At 49.4% G+C, this 17,998-nt stretch overlaps 1 protein-coding gene across 2 annotated transcripts; it reads left to right on the top strand.

The window, feature by feature from the left end:
- Nucleotides 1–9,829: 9,829 nt before the first annotated feature.
- On the top strand, nt 9,830–16,861 carry PRKAB1 (protein kinase AMP-activated non-catalytic subunit beta 1). Of its 2 annotated transcripts, none has more exons than XM_039561310.1 (8): nt 9,830–9,911; nt 10,819–10,993; nt 11,387–11,553; nt 12,450–12,543; nt 13,241–13,355; nt 14,531–14,664; nt 15,156–15,224; nt 15,305–16,861. In XM_039561310.1, the coding sequence occupies exons 2-8, from the start codon at nt 10,829–10,831 to the stop codon at nt 15,380–15,382; spliced, it is 822 nt and encodes a 273-aa protein (XP_039417244.1). In that variant the 5' UTR covers nt 9,830–9,911; nt 10,819–10,828; the 3' UTR covers nt 15,383–16,861. The 2 variants fall into 2 exon arrangements, with proteins under 2 accessions (XP_039417244.1, XP_039417245.1); XM_039561311.1 differs by lacking the exon at nt 9,830–9,911 and adding an exon at nt 9,918–10,017.
- The last annotated feature ends 1,137 nt before the right edge of the window (nt 16,862–17,998 follow it).

The raw sequence follows: 17,998 nt of genomic DNA, 5'->3' as shown, positions 1-17,998 counted from the left end.
ATCACAGCCAGCCCCTGGTGGGAGGAGTAGAGAGTGGTTTCTTCCAGCCTTTCAGGCCAGGCACAGCAGTTTTTGAAAAAATTGAGTTCCCTCTGGATGTTAAGGATGGTATAATCTTCTTGTCAGTTCTCTTCTCTTTTTTCTCTATGGCCTGCATTGTGTACACCATGCTTAGAAACAAAACACTACTTAGTGTGGTGCAACGTCTGCTTGAGGAGGAGGTAAAAAGGAGCAAAGCAGCAAATACCATGTCTACACAGACTGTCACACAGAAAGGAGCCAAAAGCAAAGCAACCGCATCCATTTCTACGCAGACCGTCACAGAGGAGAAAGGAGCCAAAAGCAAAGCAACCGCATCCATTTCTACGCAGACCGTCACAGAGGAGAAAGGAACCAAGAGCAAAGCAACCGCATCCATTTCTACGCAGACCGTCACAGAGGAGAAAGGAACCAAGAGCAAAGCAACCGCATCCATCTCTACGCAGACCGTCACAGAGGAGAAAGGAACCAAGAGCAAAAAGCAACAGTGTCCATCTCTACGCAGACTGTCACAGAGGAGAAAGGAACCAAAAGCACTGTCAGCGTCCCCATGCAAACCATCACTGAACCAGAACAGCCTAAACCGATTGCAGTTGCCCCCGTGCAGAAGAAGAAATCAAAAAGCAAATCAGTCCGCATAGTGACTGACGAGGATGCAGCAGGACCTTCGCACCCAGCAGAAGAGGCAGAGCCAGAGATCATCACTCGGTCGCTATCCCTGGGTGAGCTGCGAGACCTGCGGAGGGAATTCACCCGCCAGACGAACGAGTCTATCCTGACCTGGCTGCTCCGCATCTGGGACGCTGCAGCCAATGACACCATTCTGGACGGAAGTGAGGCCAGGCAACTGGGATCTCTGTCCCGGGATGTGGTCATTGACCAGGGGATCGGGAGAACCCAAGAAACCCTCAGCCTCTGGCGGCGACTGCTTACAAGTGTAAGGGACAGGTACCTTTGTAAAGAAGACCTCCAGGTGCACCAAGGAAAATGGAGCACAATGGAACAAGGTATCCGGTGCCTGAGGGAATTGGCTGTGCTGGAGATCATTTTCTCAGAAGATGAGAGATTTCCTAAGAGCCCAGATGGTGTCCAGTGCACGTCACAGATGTGGTTGAGGTTCGCACGCCTTGGACCAGAGATATACTCCCGTTACCTGGCAACGCTGCAATGGAGGGAAGGCGAGGACAGGGTGGGCGTCTTGGTGAACAAACTGAGGATTTACGAGGACACCGTCACAGCCCCGTTTCGCACCCATGTCTCATCCGTGGAAACAAGTCTTTTGGCTGAGCAAGTCCGGAGCTTGATTGAAGAAGGCCATCAGAAATTGAAAAAGGAACTTAAGGAAGAGATTTACCAGATCTCACCAGAACCAACAAGAGTCTCTGCCATTAGGAGCCGGCGACCCCCAACCAGGGAGAGAGGATACACCCCACGAGGTAACCTCTGGTTTTTCCTTCAGGAACATGGAGAAGACATGAGTAAGTGGGATGGAAAACCCACCTCCTCCTTAGCAGCTCGGGTACGTGAACTAAAAAGAGGGACAACTACCACAAGAAGCGCATCTAGAGTCAACATTGCTCCGGTCTCCCGCACACAGAACTCCAGACGGTACCGGAATGATAATATGACCGATCCTCTTGAAGGGACCTCAGGAACGTATTCACCGGAAGGGAGCAACATGCAACATGACCAGGAATAGAGGGGCCCTGCCTCTAGCCAGGTAGAGGAAAGGGAGAATCGGGTCTTTTGGACTGTGTGGGTCCGATGGCCTGGCACATCTGACCCACAAAGATACACGGCTTTGGTTGACACCGGTGCTCAATGTACTCTGATGCCATCAAGGTATGTGGGAGCAGAACCCATTTCTATTTCTGGGGTGACAGGAGGATCCCAGCAGCTGACTGTACTGGAAGCTGAAGTGAGTTTAACTGGGAACGAGTGGCAGAAACACCCCATCGTGACTGGCCCGGAGGCCCCGTGCATTCTCGGCATAGACTATCTCAGAAATGGATATTTCAAGGACCCAAAAGGACATCGTTGGGCTTTTGGGATAGCTGCTGTGGAGACAGAAGATATCAGACAACTGAGTACATTGCCTGGCCTCTCAGATGACCCCTCTGCCGTGGGACTGCTAAGAGTTGCAGAACAACAGGTGCCAATCGCCACAGCAACAGTGCACCGCCGGCAATACCGCACCGACAGAGACTCTGTGGTTCCCATCCATGAGATGATTCGCAAACTGGAGAGCCAAGGGGTGGTCAGCAAGGCCCATTCACCTTTCAACAGCCCTATATGGCCAGTGCGTAAGTCCAGTGGAGAATGGAGGCTGACGGTGGACTACCGTGGCCTGAATGAGGTCACGCCACCATTGAGCGCCGCTGTGCCGGACATGTTGGAACTTCAGTACGAGCTGGAGTCCAAAGCAGCGAAGTGGTACGCCACTATTGACATTGCCAATGCCTTCTTCTCCATTCCTTTGGCAGCAGAATGCAGGCCCCAGTTTGCTTTTACCTGGAAGGGTGTGCAATACACCTGGAACCGACTGCCCCAGGGGTGGAAGCACAGTCCCACCATTTGCCACGGACTGATCCAGACTGCATTGGAAAAGGGTGAGGCTCCAGAACATCTGCAATACATCGATGACATCATCGTGTGGGGAAACACAGCAAAGGAAGTGTTTGAGAAAGGAGAGAAAATCATCCAGATTCTCCTGGAAGCTGGCTTTGCCATCAAAAGGAGCAAAGTCAAGGGACCTGCCCGAGAGATCCAGTTCCTGGGAGTAAAGTGGCAAGATGGACGACGTCAGATTCCCACCGAGGTCATCAATAAGATCACTGCGATGTCTCCACCGACCAGCAAGAAGGAAACACAAGCTTTCCTAGGCGCCATAGGTTTCTGGAGGATGCACATTCCCGAGTACAGCCAGATCGTGAGCCCTCTCTACCTGGTTACCCGCAAGAAGAATGATTTCCACTGGGGCCCCGAACAGCAGCAAGCCTTTGCCCAGATCAAGCAGGAAATCGCTCATGCGGTAGCCCTTGGCCCAGTCAGGACAGGACCAGAGGTGAAGAATGTGCTCTACTCTGCAGCCGGGAACAATGGTCTGTCCTGGAGCCTCTGGCAGAAGGTGCCTGGTGAGACTCGTGGCCGACCACTGGGATTCTGGAGCCGAAGCTACAGAGGGTCTGAAGCCAACTACACTCCCACAGAGAAGGAAATCTTGGCAGCCTATGAAGGAGTCCAAGCTGCCTCAGAGGTAATTGGCACTGAAGCACAGTTGCTTCTGGCACCCCGACTACCGGTGCTGGGTTGGATGTTCAAGGGAAAGGTTCCTTCCACGCATCATGCCACCGACACCACATGGAGCAAGTGGATCGCCCTCATCACACAGCGTGCCCGTATTGGAAACCCGAATCGCCCTGGGATTCTAGAAATTATAACAAACTGGCCTGAAGGTGAGACTTTTGGATTATCCTCTGAAGAAGAGGAAGAGCAAGTGACTCGTGCTGAGGAAGCCCCACCATATAATGAGCTACCGGAGACTGAAAGACGTTATGCCCTCTTCACTGATGGTTCCTGCCGAATTGTAGGCGCTAATCGAAAGTGGAAAGCTGCAGTATGGAGCCCCACACGACGAGTTGCACAAGCTACCGAGGGACAAGGTGGATCGAGTCAGGTTGCAGAGCTTAAAGCCGTCCAGCTGGCTTTGGATATCGCTGAACGAGAGAAGTGGCCGAGGCTCTATCTCTACACCGACTCATGGATGGTAGCTAATGCTCTGTGGGGATGGCTGGATCGCTGGAGAAAGGCCAACTGGCAGCGCAGAGGGAAACCCATCTGGGCCGCTGAGATTTGGCAGGACATCGCCGCCCGAGTAGAGAAGCTGACCGTGAAGGTTCGACACGTGGATGCGCACGTACCCAAGAGTCGGGCTAATGAAGAGCATCGCAACAACGAGCAGGTGGACCGAGCTGCCAAGGTGAAAGTATCACAGGTGGATCTGGACTGGCAGCACAAGGGAGAATTATTCCTAGCTCGTTGGGCCCATGATGCCTCTGGTCATCAGGGGAGAGATGCAACATACCGATGGGCCCGTGACCGAGGGGTGGACCTTTCCATGGACAGCATCTCACAGGTCATCCACAGTTGTGAGACCTGTGCTGCAATCAAACAGGCCAAGCGGGTGAAGCCTCTGTGGTATGGTGGACGATGGTCAAAGTACAGGTATGGTGAAGCCTGGCAAGTTGACTACATCACCCTTCCCCAAACCCGCCAAGGCAAGCACTACGTGTTGACCATGGTTGAAGCAACCACTGGATGGCTGGAGACCTACCCTGTGCCTCATGCTACAGCCCGGAACACCATCCTGGGCCTGGAAAAGCAAGTCCTGTGGAGACATGGCACCCCTGATAGGATCGAGTCAGACAACGGGACTCATTTTAAGAACAGCCTCATCAACACCTGGGCCAGAGAACACGGTATTGAATGGATATATCATATTCCTTATCATGCACCAGCTGCTGGAAAAGTTGAACGCTGCAATGGACTACTTAAAACTACCCTAAAGGCACTTGGTGGGGGGACCTTCAAAAATTGGGAAGTGAACTTAGCAAAGGCCACCTGGATAGTCAATACCCGAGGGTCCATCAATCGAGCTGGTCCTGCCGAGTCTGAACCCTTGCACACAGTGGATGGAGATAGAGTCCCTGTGGTACACCTGAGAGGTATTTTAGGAAAGACTGTTTGGATTAATCCCACCTCAGGCAAAGGCAAACCCATCCGTGGGATTGTCTTTGCTCAAGGACCTGGTTGCACTTGGTGGGTAATGCAGAAAGATGGGGAAACCCGTTGTGTACCACAAGGAGACCTAATCTTAGGTGAGAACGGTGTGTAGGTTTCACTGTGTATATATATATATATATGTATGTGTGTTTTAGAGTTTAAGAAGGTATTGATTTGGGATAATGTAGATGGTAATAGAATAAGGGGTGGATAATGTCCTGGGTTGCAGTGTATTCTATTACCATCCCCATCAGCCGTTGAAATCAGGTGGGGCAGTGTTTCCTTGCCTCCTCCCCCCAGACTATCTTTCTGTTAATTGCCCATCATTGTCCTGCCGCCTGACTCAGAGATAACTCCCTCCGGACTATCTTCTGTTAATGAGCCTAATCAACACTTTGCCTCATGACTCATTACCCCATTGTGAGATGCTCCACCCAGAGGGAGGAACCAAGCATCCCATCGTGGATATAATCTGAGGCTGAACACCAGAGACACCGGCTTCCCACTGGATTTCCAGAGGACAGGAGCTACACAGCCACCATTGGACTTCCTGAGGAAGAGCAGACTGTTTTACTACAGGATCACTGCTTCAGAGGACTGCAGCCACCATTCTACCAGACTGCTACCACCACCCTGCCTAACAGGGTGTCAGGTTGTACCTTGACTCTGTCAGTTTGACAGTGTTTTCTTTTACCTTTTTTTTTCCCCTTTTCTTTAATTTCCATTAAATTGTTATTCTGACTTAGTGCCTCCCACTGGTTTGTTTTCAAACTAGTACAACATCTTTGCCTGAAAGCCCCGTGATTTCAAAATTATAATAACTTGGAGGGAAGAAGGTTGCATCTGCCATTCCAAGGGAGGCTTCTGCCTTCCTTAGCAGACACCTGTCTTTCAAACCAAGACAGACCCCAAGGTAGAATGGAAGACTATAGTAAGAAATTTACCCAGAGGGTTTCTGCAGTTAAATTTATCCTGTCTTGACCTCCAGGGTAAGTTCTGTTCTGCTCCCACCCAGCTCACAAGCTGCAAGAAGTACTTGCTCATGTGATTTATGGTATGTCTGAATCTGATCTACCAGCTCATGTCTGAGGATGGCTCTTCTGGGTTTGTCATCTCTCACTGCAGGGCTCAGGCTGCTTCCACTTCACTTACAATGACTTCTCTTTGGCTAAATAAGCTTGTATCATGTCAAGGGAAAAAACTTTGCCAAACATCAATGGATTCTTCAGGACTTTGAACTGCACAGCCTGAGGCTTAAGGGCACCGCATTTCTTTTTTGACACCCACTCTGAGGTAAGAAGAAGGGAAACTCCACTGAAAGTAAACTATACAGACCAAAGCAGGCTGTGTGGTCATGGTGAGCCGTGGCAGCCTCATGTTCACATTTCAACCAGTAGTCAATGGGGGCTTAATTGCCTTTTGATTTTAATCAAACAAAAAGAGAGAGAATGCATATAGTGAAAATGAGAGATTCTGGCCTAGAGCAGTGTTTGGTTAGTGTCATCCCTGACTTCTGTGCCTGAAAAGCTTTTAAGGTCACTCCTTACCCCTGTTGTAACGCTAGATTTAGTTTAGCAAGCTGCAGCTTTCATGAGAGCTCAGTGGAGCTGCTTAGGGCAGTGCGACCATTGTTGCACTCCCATAGTCCATTTCAGATGGCTCCGTGGTTTTGCTCTGGCCAGCTATCAGCCTTACAACCAGTGATGGCAAAGGAGGTGAGAAGGCTCTCCCCATGAGGGTTTCAGAGGACTTTTAATCACATCTTGTCCACTGGCCCCCAGAAGCAGAGAGACCTTGTGATCTGGGCACAGGGGGTTTTGTCAGGGGCTCAGGGGCAGTACATGGGCGGAGTTGGGGCACAGGAACCAATAGGGAGAGCCCAGGGGAGTGGCCAGGGCTAGGGGCAAGGGAACGTGGGGTGGGAACAATGTGAAAGGCATTTAATGAATGAATCAGTGGGAAACACACCACCACATACCTCATCTAATCCAAGACATGTATTCCCCTAATACAGGTCTCTCCTGACCTCAGAGCTATCCTGTTTGGTCCTTACCCTTGTTATAAATAAAATATGTAATTCGTGCTATTATATATAAAACTGAAATGTAATTAGACCCTACAGAGACCGAGTTTCTAAATCCCTGCACCAGCCTGGCTGAGAGAAAAATTTCACAAAACTAAAAGTATTTCTTTCACAATAAGTGAGGATTCCACCTAGGTGGGGTTGGATCTTATCACTGGGACATTTGCACCATGACGACTTGATCACCACACACTGATATCTGCATCGCATCTGATAAGGAATCGGACATTCCGGGAACTAAAAATATTCCAGGAACCAGAGATGGCCCATCCATCAGCAGAAATGACCCACTCATCACCCAATTCATCAGACCCAGGAAAGGCTTTGTGCAGCCCAACTCCAGGACAAGAAAACTTCATGAATATGAGAAGAATAGAATTAATTCAGACTCTGCCCAAAAACTGTATAAGAAGGGACCAGCCAAAGCAGCATTCGTGAACTTGGGAGGTCTGATGTAGAGATCAGATCTATGCGTGTTCACCCAGCTCCGACCCCGGGCTCAGTGCTGTTTTTCTCGATCGTGGCGTTTGAAACCGATATTTCGGTCGCATAATAAATGTCATTTCTTTATTAATTTTGATTGGGAAATTTTGTTTATAATACTCTCTTTTGAAGTGAGTCACCTGATGGAGAGGGACGGTAAGTGATATCTCCAAGGGGGTAGAGTCACTCAGTAGCAAAGATGTCACTTCACTTGACCCCTCAGCCTGTACAGCACCAAAAGTGCTCTGTAATGGTTCTCAGAACTTTGACCAGCCCTGCTGAGTCTCATCGTTTTAAGAGCCAAGAACCAAACTGCCTTATAGTTAACTTCTGCCTAAGAAGATTTAATAGTCATGCCAGGTCTAGTTCATGTTTACTAAAGAAGGTAGCTGTGAGTGAGGGAAAAAGGAGCTGAGCTTTGCTTGTGGCTACTGACATGGCAACTAACAGAGACCACATGGCTCTTCATATCCTGCAGGTGTTTTACAAGCCTCTGCTTTTAAAACCTCACATTGTCCTAGGAGGTGGTGTGGCATAGTCATGACACCAGGTAAAGCATTTAATTGATTACTTTTTATCCTGTTTTATGGGCTGTGAACAGTCTCAAAGTGGACTGTGTCTTTTTTTTCTTTTTTTTTTAAGAGAATTTCTTATTCAGAATTACTCAGTTGTGTTTTCCCTGATCCTTTTACCCCAATGGGGCAGAAGTAGAAAAGGTATTTTGTAGACTTCCTTTGGAATGTGGACGCTGGTTCAGATGGGGTGGAAGAGGGGGAGTTTTTATGCCCTTCAGGCTGCAGAGCATAGAAGGAGGCAAAAAGTCACAGATGCTGTTAAAGGGAGGAGCAAAACTCCAGGGTTCCAGAGAATCAGTGGGTGGCTGAGCTCTGCCAGGCTCCTGTGGCTTGTCTTTAGCTAATCTTTCACTTCCCACATCTCCTGCATTAACAGCTGTGAGGGAATTGGGCTCCCACTCAGGCTGAGGGGAGAAAACAACACTCCAGTGAATGCAAGGACCATGCACAGAGATGTGTGTGAGGAGGTGGGGGAATGATTTAGTTTTTCATGGTGTAATGTCATCCAGCCCTCAATATTCTCAGGGACCAGCACCTGACAAAGTGAGTTACAAGGCTGATTGCTCCAGGACTGTGCTACACCCACCTGTCATGGCGAGAGGAAACAAGAATCAGGCTTGAAAAGGGAGAAGACACAGGGAAAATAGGGAGGAGAAGGCAGCAACAGTGAGGCTGAGATGCTTTGTCCATGGCCTCTGTCCCTTCCACAGGCCAGCAGCTTCCAAAGGTTTTGGCATGGAGCACACAGAGGCTGGTTCCTCACCGTGGAAAGAGAAACCATCACATTTTAACACCAGACTTTAAAATGAATGCTTGTACCTACCACAAACTGGTTACCACAGCCTCGTGACCTGTTAGCAGTCCTTACCCTGCAGTTTGTTACCACTCTATGGTTCGTAGAAGAATAAAAAACATTGCAAAGGCCAGGCCCCAGGTGAAGGTACCATGGCCTGTAATGGGTCTATATGGCTGTTTTGCAGATCATCACAGTGGTCCTGATGGGCAAGTGATGGGCAAGACATGGTACCCTGTACTGCAAACAGTGCTGGCCAAGAAAACTGGGGAGAAGAAAACAACTGGGGTTGGAGACAAGGAATTTAGGATCACTAAGCTGTGTGAAATGCCAAAATAACAGCAGCTGCATTTTATAGCAGGGGCTGTTTTGCAGGGCTGGGGAAGAGTTGCCTGCACACATTGCCCTGGCAGCCCCTGCCAGCCTGTCCCATGCAAAAAGGGAGCAGCTGTTCCCCAAAACACAGTGGGAGCCAGCACTGCACTGGGCACAGCCAGTCTGTCCATCCCGGCAGAATTCTTCCCACAATGTTACAGCATGTGGATACACTTCCATTTGGCAGGAATCCTGTCTGCGTGCATTCTATTTGTAATGGGGCAAAAAAGGCAATTTCCCTGTAAAGAGAACTGTGACACACCTGCAGACCTCAGTTCTGTGGCTGTGAGGAAAGTGGAAGAAACAGCAACAGCTGGGGGAGAGCCAAGGGTAAAACCAGATAGTGTAAGTGGGAATGCTTTGAGAAATGTATCAGTGTAATTTCATTTGGGAAACATTTATCAGTTAAGGACTTAGACTGCCATCTGTGCTCCCTCAGACACAAGAGCTCATGGTTCCAGTGCACTCTGGCCTTGGGGCTCAGGCCCATCCGCCGCTCCCGATCCACGGCGCAGGGCACACACCGTTCTCGCGTGACTCCAACACCGCCTCCAGGCGCTGCCTTGGACACGGCGGCTCCCGGGGCGGGCACGGAGCCTTGCCCTGGCACCAGTTCGGTGTTGAAGAGGCGCGGGGGGGAGCCCGGGATGGAGCCCGGGGTGGAGCGCGGGGAGCGGGGCAGCCCCGGAACGCCCGCGCCGGGCTGGGTTTCCCCCGGCGGCCGCGGGCCCGGCCGGGCGGAAGCGGAAGCGCTGCAGCGGCGGCGGGAGCGCGGCGGGCGGTGGGTGCCGGGGCCGGGCCCGGCCGGGGGCAGGGGCGGCTCCTGGGGTCGGGCATCCCGGTGCTGCCAGGCCGGGTTGTGCCCCCCATGCCCCGCGGAGGTTCCGGTGCGTGGGGCTGGGCGCCCGCGGGCCCCCTTCCGGCGGAAACTTCCGTGCGCATCCACGCAGGGCTGTGGAGCGGCAGAAGGGCTGGGTCTCGGGCGCGGCAGGCGCTGCCTCTCCCAGAGGAAAGCGGGGACAGAGGGAGCGTCCGTGGAGCGGCAGCGGGACTGAGCTCTCCCCAGGGGATGGTCACAGCCCCGAGGCTGCCAGAGCTTCAGGAGCGTTTGGACAGCGCTCTCAGGCACTGGGTGGGAGTGTTGGGGTGTCTGTGCAGGGCCAGGGGCTGGACTGGATGATCCCTGTGGGTCCCTCTAGCTCAGGACATTCTGTGGTTCTGTGTTTAGAGCCCCTTTCAGCTGCTCTCAGCATCCTCAGCAGGGTGAGATAACGTTATTCTAGCGAAGTCACATTTCATGTAGGCTGGTTTTGGAGCGTTCTGGCAGAAACTTCCCCTGGTGTTCCAGCTGGCGAAGTGCACGGGGAGGCAGAAGGCAAAGAGCAAGCCCTTAGCTTGGGAAGACACAACAGCTGTGTGGCAGGGACCTGCTTGGTCAACTTCTTGAGTGGCTGAATCTGATAGAAGTGCTCGTGTATTGAACTGTAGCACATTACCAGAAGAAGCTAAAACCTGTCATTTAGTGTCTTTATTCAGAGTGTGGTATTGCTTTACAATGGGTTAATCAAGTTTCTGAGGCTCTTCAACTCAGAAACACAGACCAAGTCTACTGATGAGTTTTCTTTCCTGCCTGCTGGTGTTCCAGCTTCGGGAGTACCTGTGCTAATTGGCTTTCCCTGCTCTTTTAGATCCATAAAAATGGGGAACACAAGCAGCGAGCGAGCGGGGCTGGAGCGCCATGGGCACAAGGCCTCCCGAGGGGACAGCTCAGGAGGAGCCATCAGTACCAAAGAGGATGACAGACCAAAAATCTTAATGGATAGTCCTGAAGATGCAGACTTGTTCCATTCAGAGGAAATGAAGGTACTGCTGGTTTGTTCTCCCAGCATTGCTTGCTTGGAATGCTGTGGGGCTGTTTGCAACCTGCAGGGATTCTGTTACTGTGTTTACACAAAGCTGACCATCCCCCTTCCTTCCCATGCCAAGGAGAGAGTGAATTGATGTTTAAGCAGGTATAACTGGGAGGGAGGGGCATTATTTTGCCTTCCACTCTTCCTGCAAATTTGGTAGGCTTTAACACCTTGTGGAATTTGTGCAAATTGAACTTGTGAACGGCATCTAGAAATGCAGCTTATATTCTGCATCTGATGAAAGCTAGAGAATCATGCCTGAGGGCAAAAAAAGCGTTCAGTGTGACACAGGTTGTCTAAGTCTGCCAGGAAAGAAACTTTTTTGATTGAGACATTGTGCTTGTAGGCTCCATTGGAGAAAGAAGAATTTCTAGCTTGGCAGCAAGATCTGGAAGTGAATGACAAAACCCCAACCCAAGCTCGGCCCACAGTCTTTCGCTGGACTGGAGGAGGGAAAGAAGTTTATTTATCAGGGTCCTTCAACAACTGGAGTAAAATTCCTCTGACAAGAAGGTAACGAAGTGCTGCCGCAGTGGTGTTCCCCATGGACTGGGAGTGCTCAATGTCATGAGGACGGTGGTCACTTGAGAGATGGGACTGTGCTTAGTTTACCACTGTCCTGCTTCTCTCCTCAAACCCTTGATGACAATCTGACTTTTCCATTCTTGGGTGGCACAGGGTGGAAGTGGAGCCAATGTGTCAGTTCACTGGGCACAACACACAGATAACCCAAAACAGTCCCTGTTGTGCCATCTGTGCCTAGAGTGGGACTGGGGTGTGGATAGGGGAGCTGGTTCTAAGCACAGTGTCTCGACACATCCTTGCCATGTCAGTGGCTTTTGACCATCTCAAAGGGTCCGGAGACTGTGGCCGTTTGGAGCAGCATCATTTTTGAGATGCTGGTAAAGCCTTCTGAAGAATCAGGGAGTTCACAGCCCAGGAGTATGGAAATTGCCAAGCAGCAGCTATTCAGACCCAAAGTAACCCAGAAGTATCTAGCTGCTGCTTTTATCTGCTCATTGTTCATTTATTTCAAGGGCATTTGGGAAATGCAATTTCTGATGGCAAATACTGAAAGGCAAGGAAATATGAGAAAGCTGATCTTGTTCCATCAGCAGATAAATGAGGTCTCGTGTGCTAACGAGTAACATGAAGATGTGAGGGTGACTTTCCAAAAGCTCAGTGCCAGTTATGGGATGTGAGGAATGTGCAGGGACTCACTGTCACTGAGCATTAATCATAATTTGATTCTTTACCTTTAGATTGCATCAGAGATTCTCTGAATGTGCCTTTTTAGGTTTTGCACATTGAGGAGGCTTGTGCTTTGTGTCACAGTGTGTGTCACAGTTTATAGATCAGTGTGTACTTTTCAGAACATTGCAGGGCTGATTGATTGTCTTAAATTCCAGTCACAATAACTTTGTGGCAATCCTGGACCTGCCAGAAGGAGAGCACCAGTACAAGTTCTTTGTGGATGGGCAGTGGACACATGATCCTACAGAGGTAACATTTGCTTTGAGTCACTGTTATTGATTGAGACATCTGAAGAGGAGAAAGTGGCTTTTCAAGCTGGTGAGAGAGGTTTCTGATCCCTGCTGGCCTGGGTAGTAGCATCAAACTGAGCTCAGAGGGCAGGAAATGCAAGGAGGGACAGGATCTCTGGGCCACTGGTTTGTAAGTGATGCCAGGCTTTTCTTGTGTAGTGCCAAACTGTCTTTTAGAGCACTGCAGCATTGCTGGCAGCCCAGAGCTTGTGTGCTGTCCTGGCCCTCTGTGCCAGGATGTTGCTATTGCTGCTCTAGATCTTTTCATAGTCCAGTAAATGTGCCAAAATCTACCAGGCCTGTTCTTCCTCCTCTGCTATAAAATGAGCTTTAACCCCAGCCTGCCCAGAAGTTCCCCACATGCTTATGAACTCAGTGTCCAGACCTGGTGTCACAGGTAACTAGCCCAGACCTGACCCTCGCCTTGTCTGCAACCCTGTGGGCTTGGCAGGTTCAACTGGCATTTTCCCCTCCCAGTCCTTAAAATCCTGCACTTCCCCTTAACCTAACACTCATTGAGCTGTTTTCAGATCTGGTTCTGTCATATTTCAAAAGCAATATACGTCATTCTTGGTAATGCTGATTGTGTAGTTCTGAGAATCTATTAGTCCCACAGGCTTGCTTTATTCTGATTTTTGTATCTTGCCTCTTGCCAGCCAGTAGTAACCAGCCAACTGGGTACTGTCAACAACATCATCCAAGTGAAGAAAACTGACTTTGAAGTGTTTGATGCTTTGATGGTGGACTCCCAAAAGTGTTCAGACATGTCTGGTATGAGCTTACTGGTAACTTTATATCACACTTTTTAGAGCTGATAAAAATTTCATTTTCCTTTTTGTCTGGAGTTAAAACTCCAGTAGAGATTAATCTCCACTTGTGTCAGGCCCTGTGGATGTGTGCAGGAATCACAAATGCCCAAAGGAAGAATGTGGAATGCACAGAAGAGGAAACCTCTGACAAGGCAACACAGATGTGATGAGGAGGAAGTCATGGGTGCTTAATAACTGTTTGCCCCTGCTGTGTGCAATCGCTGGGTTTAGGGCAGTCATTGGTGGATCAGTCTCTGCTTTACCACATCAAACCAGTGTTGACAGCCTACATTGCTCCGAATTCAGTGTTCCTCTGCTAAGGAGATGGCTGAGGGGGTCAGAAGTTGCACTTTAAGAGGGAGAAATTAGGTGCATCTCAGTGCTAACACAGGCTCAGGAGTGTATCATATCCTCACAGTGTAGTATAAATTATCTATGTCTTAGAATATTTGCCTTAAGTTCCAAGTTGTAGTGTAACAGAAGAGGTGGGGTTTAGTTTGAGCTGTGTCTGAGGTCAGCCTTGCCCTGTTTGTTACTGAGCTTTGTAGGGATGGAGTCCATGACTGAAATAGTACTTTACATCCTCCTTCAGAAGACCTTTGGACCTGAGGCAGGAGGTGTGTTTGGGTGGGTTTTGCTCTGTACAACTTTGCCCTGGACAAAGCCTTTTTGGAGAAAGTGTTATCTGTGGGACAGGCCAAGAGGAGATTCTAGCTGATGCCTTGCCCCACATGCTGTAGTCCTGATTGGACTCTGAAGGGCTCTTGCCACAGCCCAGTCTCTGTACAGGAGGAGTAGTTGCCCTTCATGGGTGCATCCCATGTTTTTGTACCTCCCTTGCAGGAACAGCCTGCACTGTGGAGTGTTTGCAGGAGAAATGCTGGGCAGAGATGGCAGAGAAGTTCTGAAGTGCAGTTGGGCCCTCAAAACTGCTGCCCAAAACCTCACAGCTCGTTTCAAGTCAGGCTTTGGGCATCTTAAATCCCCTCTTGGGCAGTGACTGATCCTCTGGCACTGCACCAGCTGCTGCAGTTGTTATACTTAAGTGCCATTGATTCCCTTAGGTTGCATGTACCTATAAAGAGCAGATGTTCTTAAAAAGTATTTAGGATAAAATATCTACTATTGCTTTGGCAGAGCTGTCAAGTTCACCCCCAGGACCGTACCACCAGGAGCCCTATGTTTGTAAGGCAGAGGAACGCTTTAAATCTCCACCCATTCTCCCTCCACACCTGTTGCAGGTCATCCTGAACAAGGACACAGGCATTTCTGTGAGTACATTACTTTGGTTTGCTAAATAATGCCCTTGAGGGTGGGAGCAGATGGGGAAAAAATCTGAGTACAGGCAGGGGACAGCTTAGGAAAAACCTTAGGATAAGTTATTGTATTGGTCAGTTCCATATTATGCGTGTCCAGATGGATTCATCTGAAGTAAATCTATTTTTCTAGTTGACTGTCATTAAAATGGAAAATTATATTGCTGTTTTCCTCCCAAAACCTTAATCTTGTCAACTGTTAAGACACCAGAAGCAGATAAGGTGTAATCAGAGTCTGATTCATGGTCCTGATGACGACGCAGAGGTTTTACCCAGAGGGATCTGTGGTGGTTCTGAAATGGTTACTGTGTTTGTGATGGACTCAGCATGAGCAGCAGTGATGTACTGGGGGTATGGCTGGTCACAGATACTGTTTGTCACCCATCAGCTGTGATGGGTGTGAACTGTGACTTCTGTTATTGTCACACTCTCCCTCTTCTCTGCAGTGCGATCCCGCTCTGCTCCCTGAACCCAACCACGTCATGTTGAACCACCTGTATGCACTTTCCATCAAGGTGAGAGGCCAGGGCATGTCCTGCACATGGGAAGCCTGGGTGTCTGACCATGGTACATGCTTGTTTTCCCTCCCCTGTAGGATGGAGTGATGGTGCTTAGTGCTACACACCGTTACAAGAAGAAATACGTGACAACTTTGCTGTACAAGCCGATATGAGCATCACAGTCATTTGTGACCAATTGTTCTGGGCCAGTGCAGTCTCAGAAAAAAAATGCTTCACTTAACCAAATGTACTTCTGCTCTGTGCTGTAGCAAACGAACTCTGATTTCATACTGTTCCTGAGACTTCCAGGTTCTCCTGTATTTCCCTTATTTTGTTAGCCCCACCTTGGAAGTTCTTGGAAATGGCAGCTTCACAGCAACTAGACAGGTGGCAAAGGTGTCAGTGCCGCTTGTCAGCTCAGTTAAAAAATGACCAATTTAATTAGGCTGAATGATGTGAAGGCAGCAACAGACCAAAGAGCTTTAGCAGCGAGGCAGACTGGGAAGCTGCCAGCCCAAAGTCTAGAAAGTTCAGGATTCTTGGGGAATCTGATTTGAGCATAATACTTGGCAAAAGCAAGCTCATTACTGCTTCTGTTGCTTATCAAACATTATTTCAGTAATGAGTTCCAAACTTGCCTGGCTGAAGTAAGTGTGAGTATTGATCTTTTTGTAGCAGCCTTTTCTGGGCAAAATCAGCAACATAATCACTACAAGCTCATTATTATTTTACAGTAGAGTGGGGTGCACTGTTTCTACTGTGAATAGCTCTGTAGTTTTTCTCTTCATGAGAACTGAAATACATCTTTTCCCCTGTGGAATTTCTGGTAAAGACAATTGTTTTTAATGGCTGGATTTTTCTGTAAATTGTAAATGTGTCTTGCAGTAATCTGCTTTTAGAAACCAGTTTCTCTTGTTGTCACTGATGAAGACTTCCTTAAGCTGGGAGGGGTGGCTGTAAGGAAATGAATGGGTTCAGTTTAGGAGTTAGTTCCTCAGTAACAGCCTGAAGGGGACTGTAAGTTTCCTGTGTCCCAGTGGCCAAACTTGCCCCTCAGTGTCAGCAGTTGCAGTGTGCTGGATGCAGCAGCACTACAGCCTGCTGTGCCCAGGGCTGGAGCTGGGCAACTTCTTATTCTGTTTCTGTTTTCTAAGTGATTATAGTAATGCCAGGCTGCCTGTCCTCGGTGTTGACAGCCTGTTTTATCCCAAAACAAATGCAACATTAATGCAAACCTGCTGCCAGTGTACCCTGGGCCTGCCTGGGAGGAACCAGTGCTGGAGGGGCCCTGCTGGGCCCTTCCTTGGCTCGTTTTGGTGCCTGGGTCACTGTGACTGTGCCAATGACAACCAGCCCCGTCCCACTGTGGGGGAAAGCACTTCGCACAAGTCTGTGAGGAGTCTGAGTGGGGACAGAGTGCAGCAGCCAGCATGGAGTGGAGCGAGCCACAGCAGGAGGGTGCTTTGCCATCCTGGGGTCTGTTCACCAGCCTTGTTGCAGTATCTTCAGTAGCTAAGTAGATCTGGGTCTGGTGCAATGGTTTTCTCTGAAAACTTTCTTCATTCTGTGTTGTGGATAGTATTTGGTATTCTGAACTACAGAATTTCTTGTTTTCATCCTCTTTAGAAACAAATAAAACATTTTCAAGAGAAGTGGGTGACTTGTCTTATTATTTTTCCATCTTTGGTAACCTTGCATTCAGTGAATTGTTATTTTGTTAGTGATTTCCTGATAGCAGTTTTATGCCTTGGTGGTTTGTGCAAGCTTTTCATTTAGCGGTGCAGCTTGAAGCACTTTATCCTCTTGCACTTAGTGAAGAAGACCAAGGTGTTCATGTTTATTTGTGATGTAAAGTTTAGAGGAAGGACAAGAGGCCAATTACTTCAAAGCTCCAGCAACAGTCCCTTAGGGCTGGAAAGCTTGGGATGGGGCCTTCGGCCTCCTGTCAGCTTCTCTTTGTTCCAGCAGCCACTTCAAGCAGACCTTTTTCCCCAAGTCTTTGTCCTCAACAGGGTGACTCTCTGGGGTCAGAGGCTCATGCAGGGTCAGGTCCAGCTGTGTGAGGGGACAGCCTGTGCCTCTGCAGTGTCCAGTAGCGCCAGGGAATGCTAAGGCTGTGGGAAGTGTGGTCAGTGCTGGTACCTGCAGAGTACTCCATGTTCTTCATCAGTGCATGAGGTATGGTGGAACCACAGGACAGGAACAATTATTGTGTAGAAAGCTTGAGGGTTTTTAATTTTGATTTTTGGTTTGTAGTCCCTGGCCCTGTCTCAGCTAGCAGAGGGCTCAGCACAGGAACTGCAGCTGCCACTGCACCATCAGCTTTTGCAGCCCCGAAAGAGTTGGGAGGCCCAGGGGGGAGACCAGGGTGGGGGCCCAGGCTGTGTGACAGCCTGCAGGCATGACCCTCCCTCAGCTCCACCTTTCCCTGCCCACGGCTGACCAAGCACAGCTGCCCCCAGGGCTCTCCAGCCACAAGCAGCATTTGATGGAGAGGAGATGGTCCCTGGCACCTGTGGCCTCAACGAACAGTCTCAAGAGCCACAGATTTCCTCAGGTAAGCCACTACCACTCTCAGCCCCCCAACTTCCTTTCTCTCCAGCAGGAGGGTGGATGAAGGAAGAGGTAAGCTGGTTGTTTTGGTTTTTGTTGGGGGCTGGGGTTTGGGGTCTTCTTATTGGTTTTTTTTTTGCTAGGTCCTTTTCTGCTTGACAGATGAATGAATTAGATTAATCACTCTTGTGTTCCCTTATTGCAATGGGATGAATCAAATCCCTCCAAAGGCAAAA

This window comes from Corvus cornix, chromosome 15, assembly GCF_000738735.6.
Source record: "Corvus cornix cornix isolate S_Up_H32 chromosome 15, ASM73873v5, whole genome shotgun sequence".
NCBI classification, from domain to species: domain Eukaryota; kingdom Metazoa; phylum Chordata; class Aves; order Passeriformes; family Corvidae; genus Corvus; species Corvus cornix.
The sequence above is the reverse complement of the archived record's forward strand: the minus strand, read 5'-3'. Positions and strand labels throughout refer to the sequence as shown.

Excerpts from the sequence above, each read along its gene's own strand:
- PRKAB1 (XM_039561310.1), top strand. The coding sequence starts at position 10,829 with ATGGGGAACACAAGCAGCGAGCGAGCGGGGCTGGAGCGCCATGGGCAC. Across the intron at positions 12,544-13,240 it reads GGACACATGATCCTACAGAG|CCAGTAGTAACCAGCCAACT; the intron begins GTAACATTTGCT and ends GCCTCTTGCCAG. Across the intron at positions 15,225-15,304 it reads TGTATGCACTTTCCATCAAG|GATGGAGTGATGGTGCTTAG; the intron begins GTGAGAGGCCAG and ends CCTCCCCTGTAG.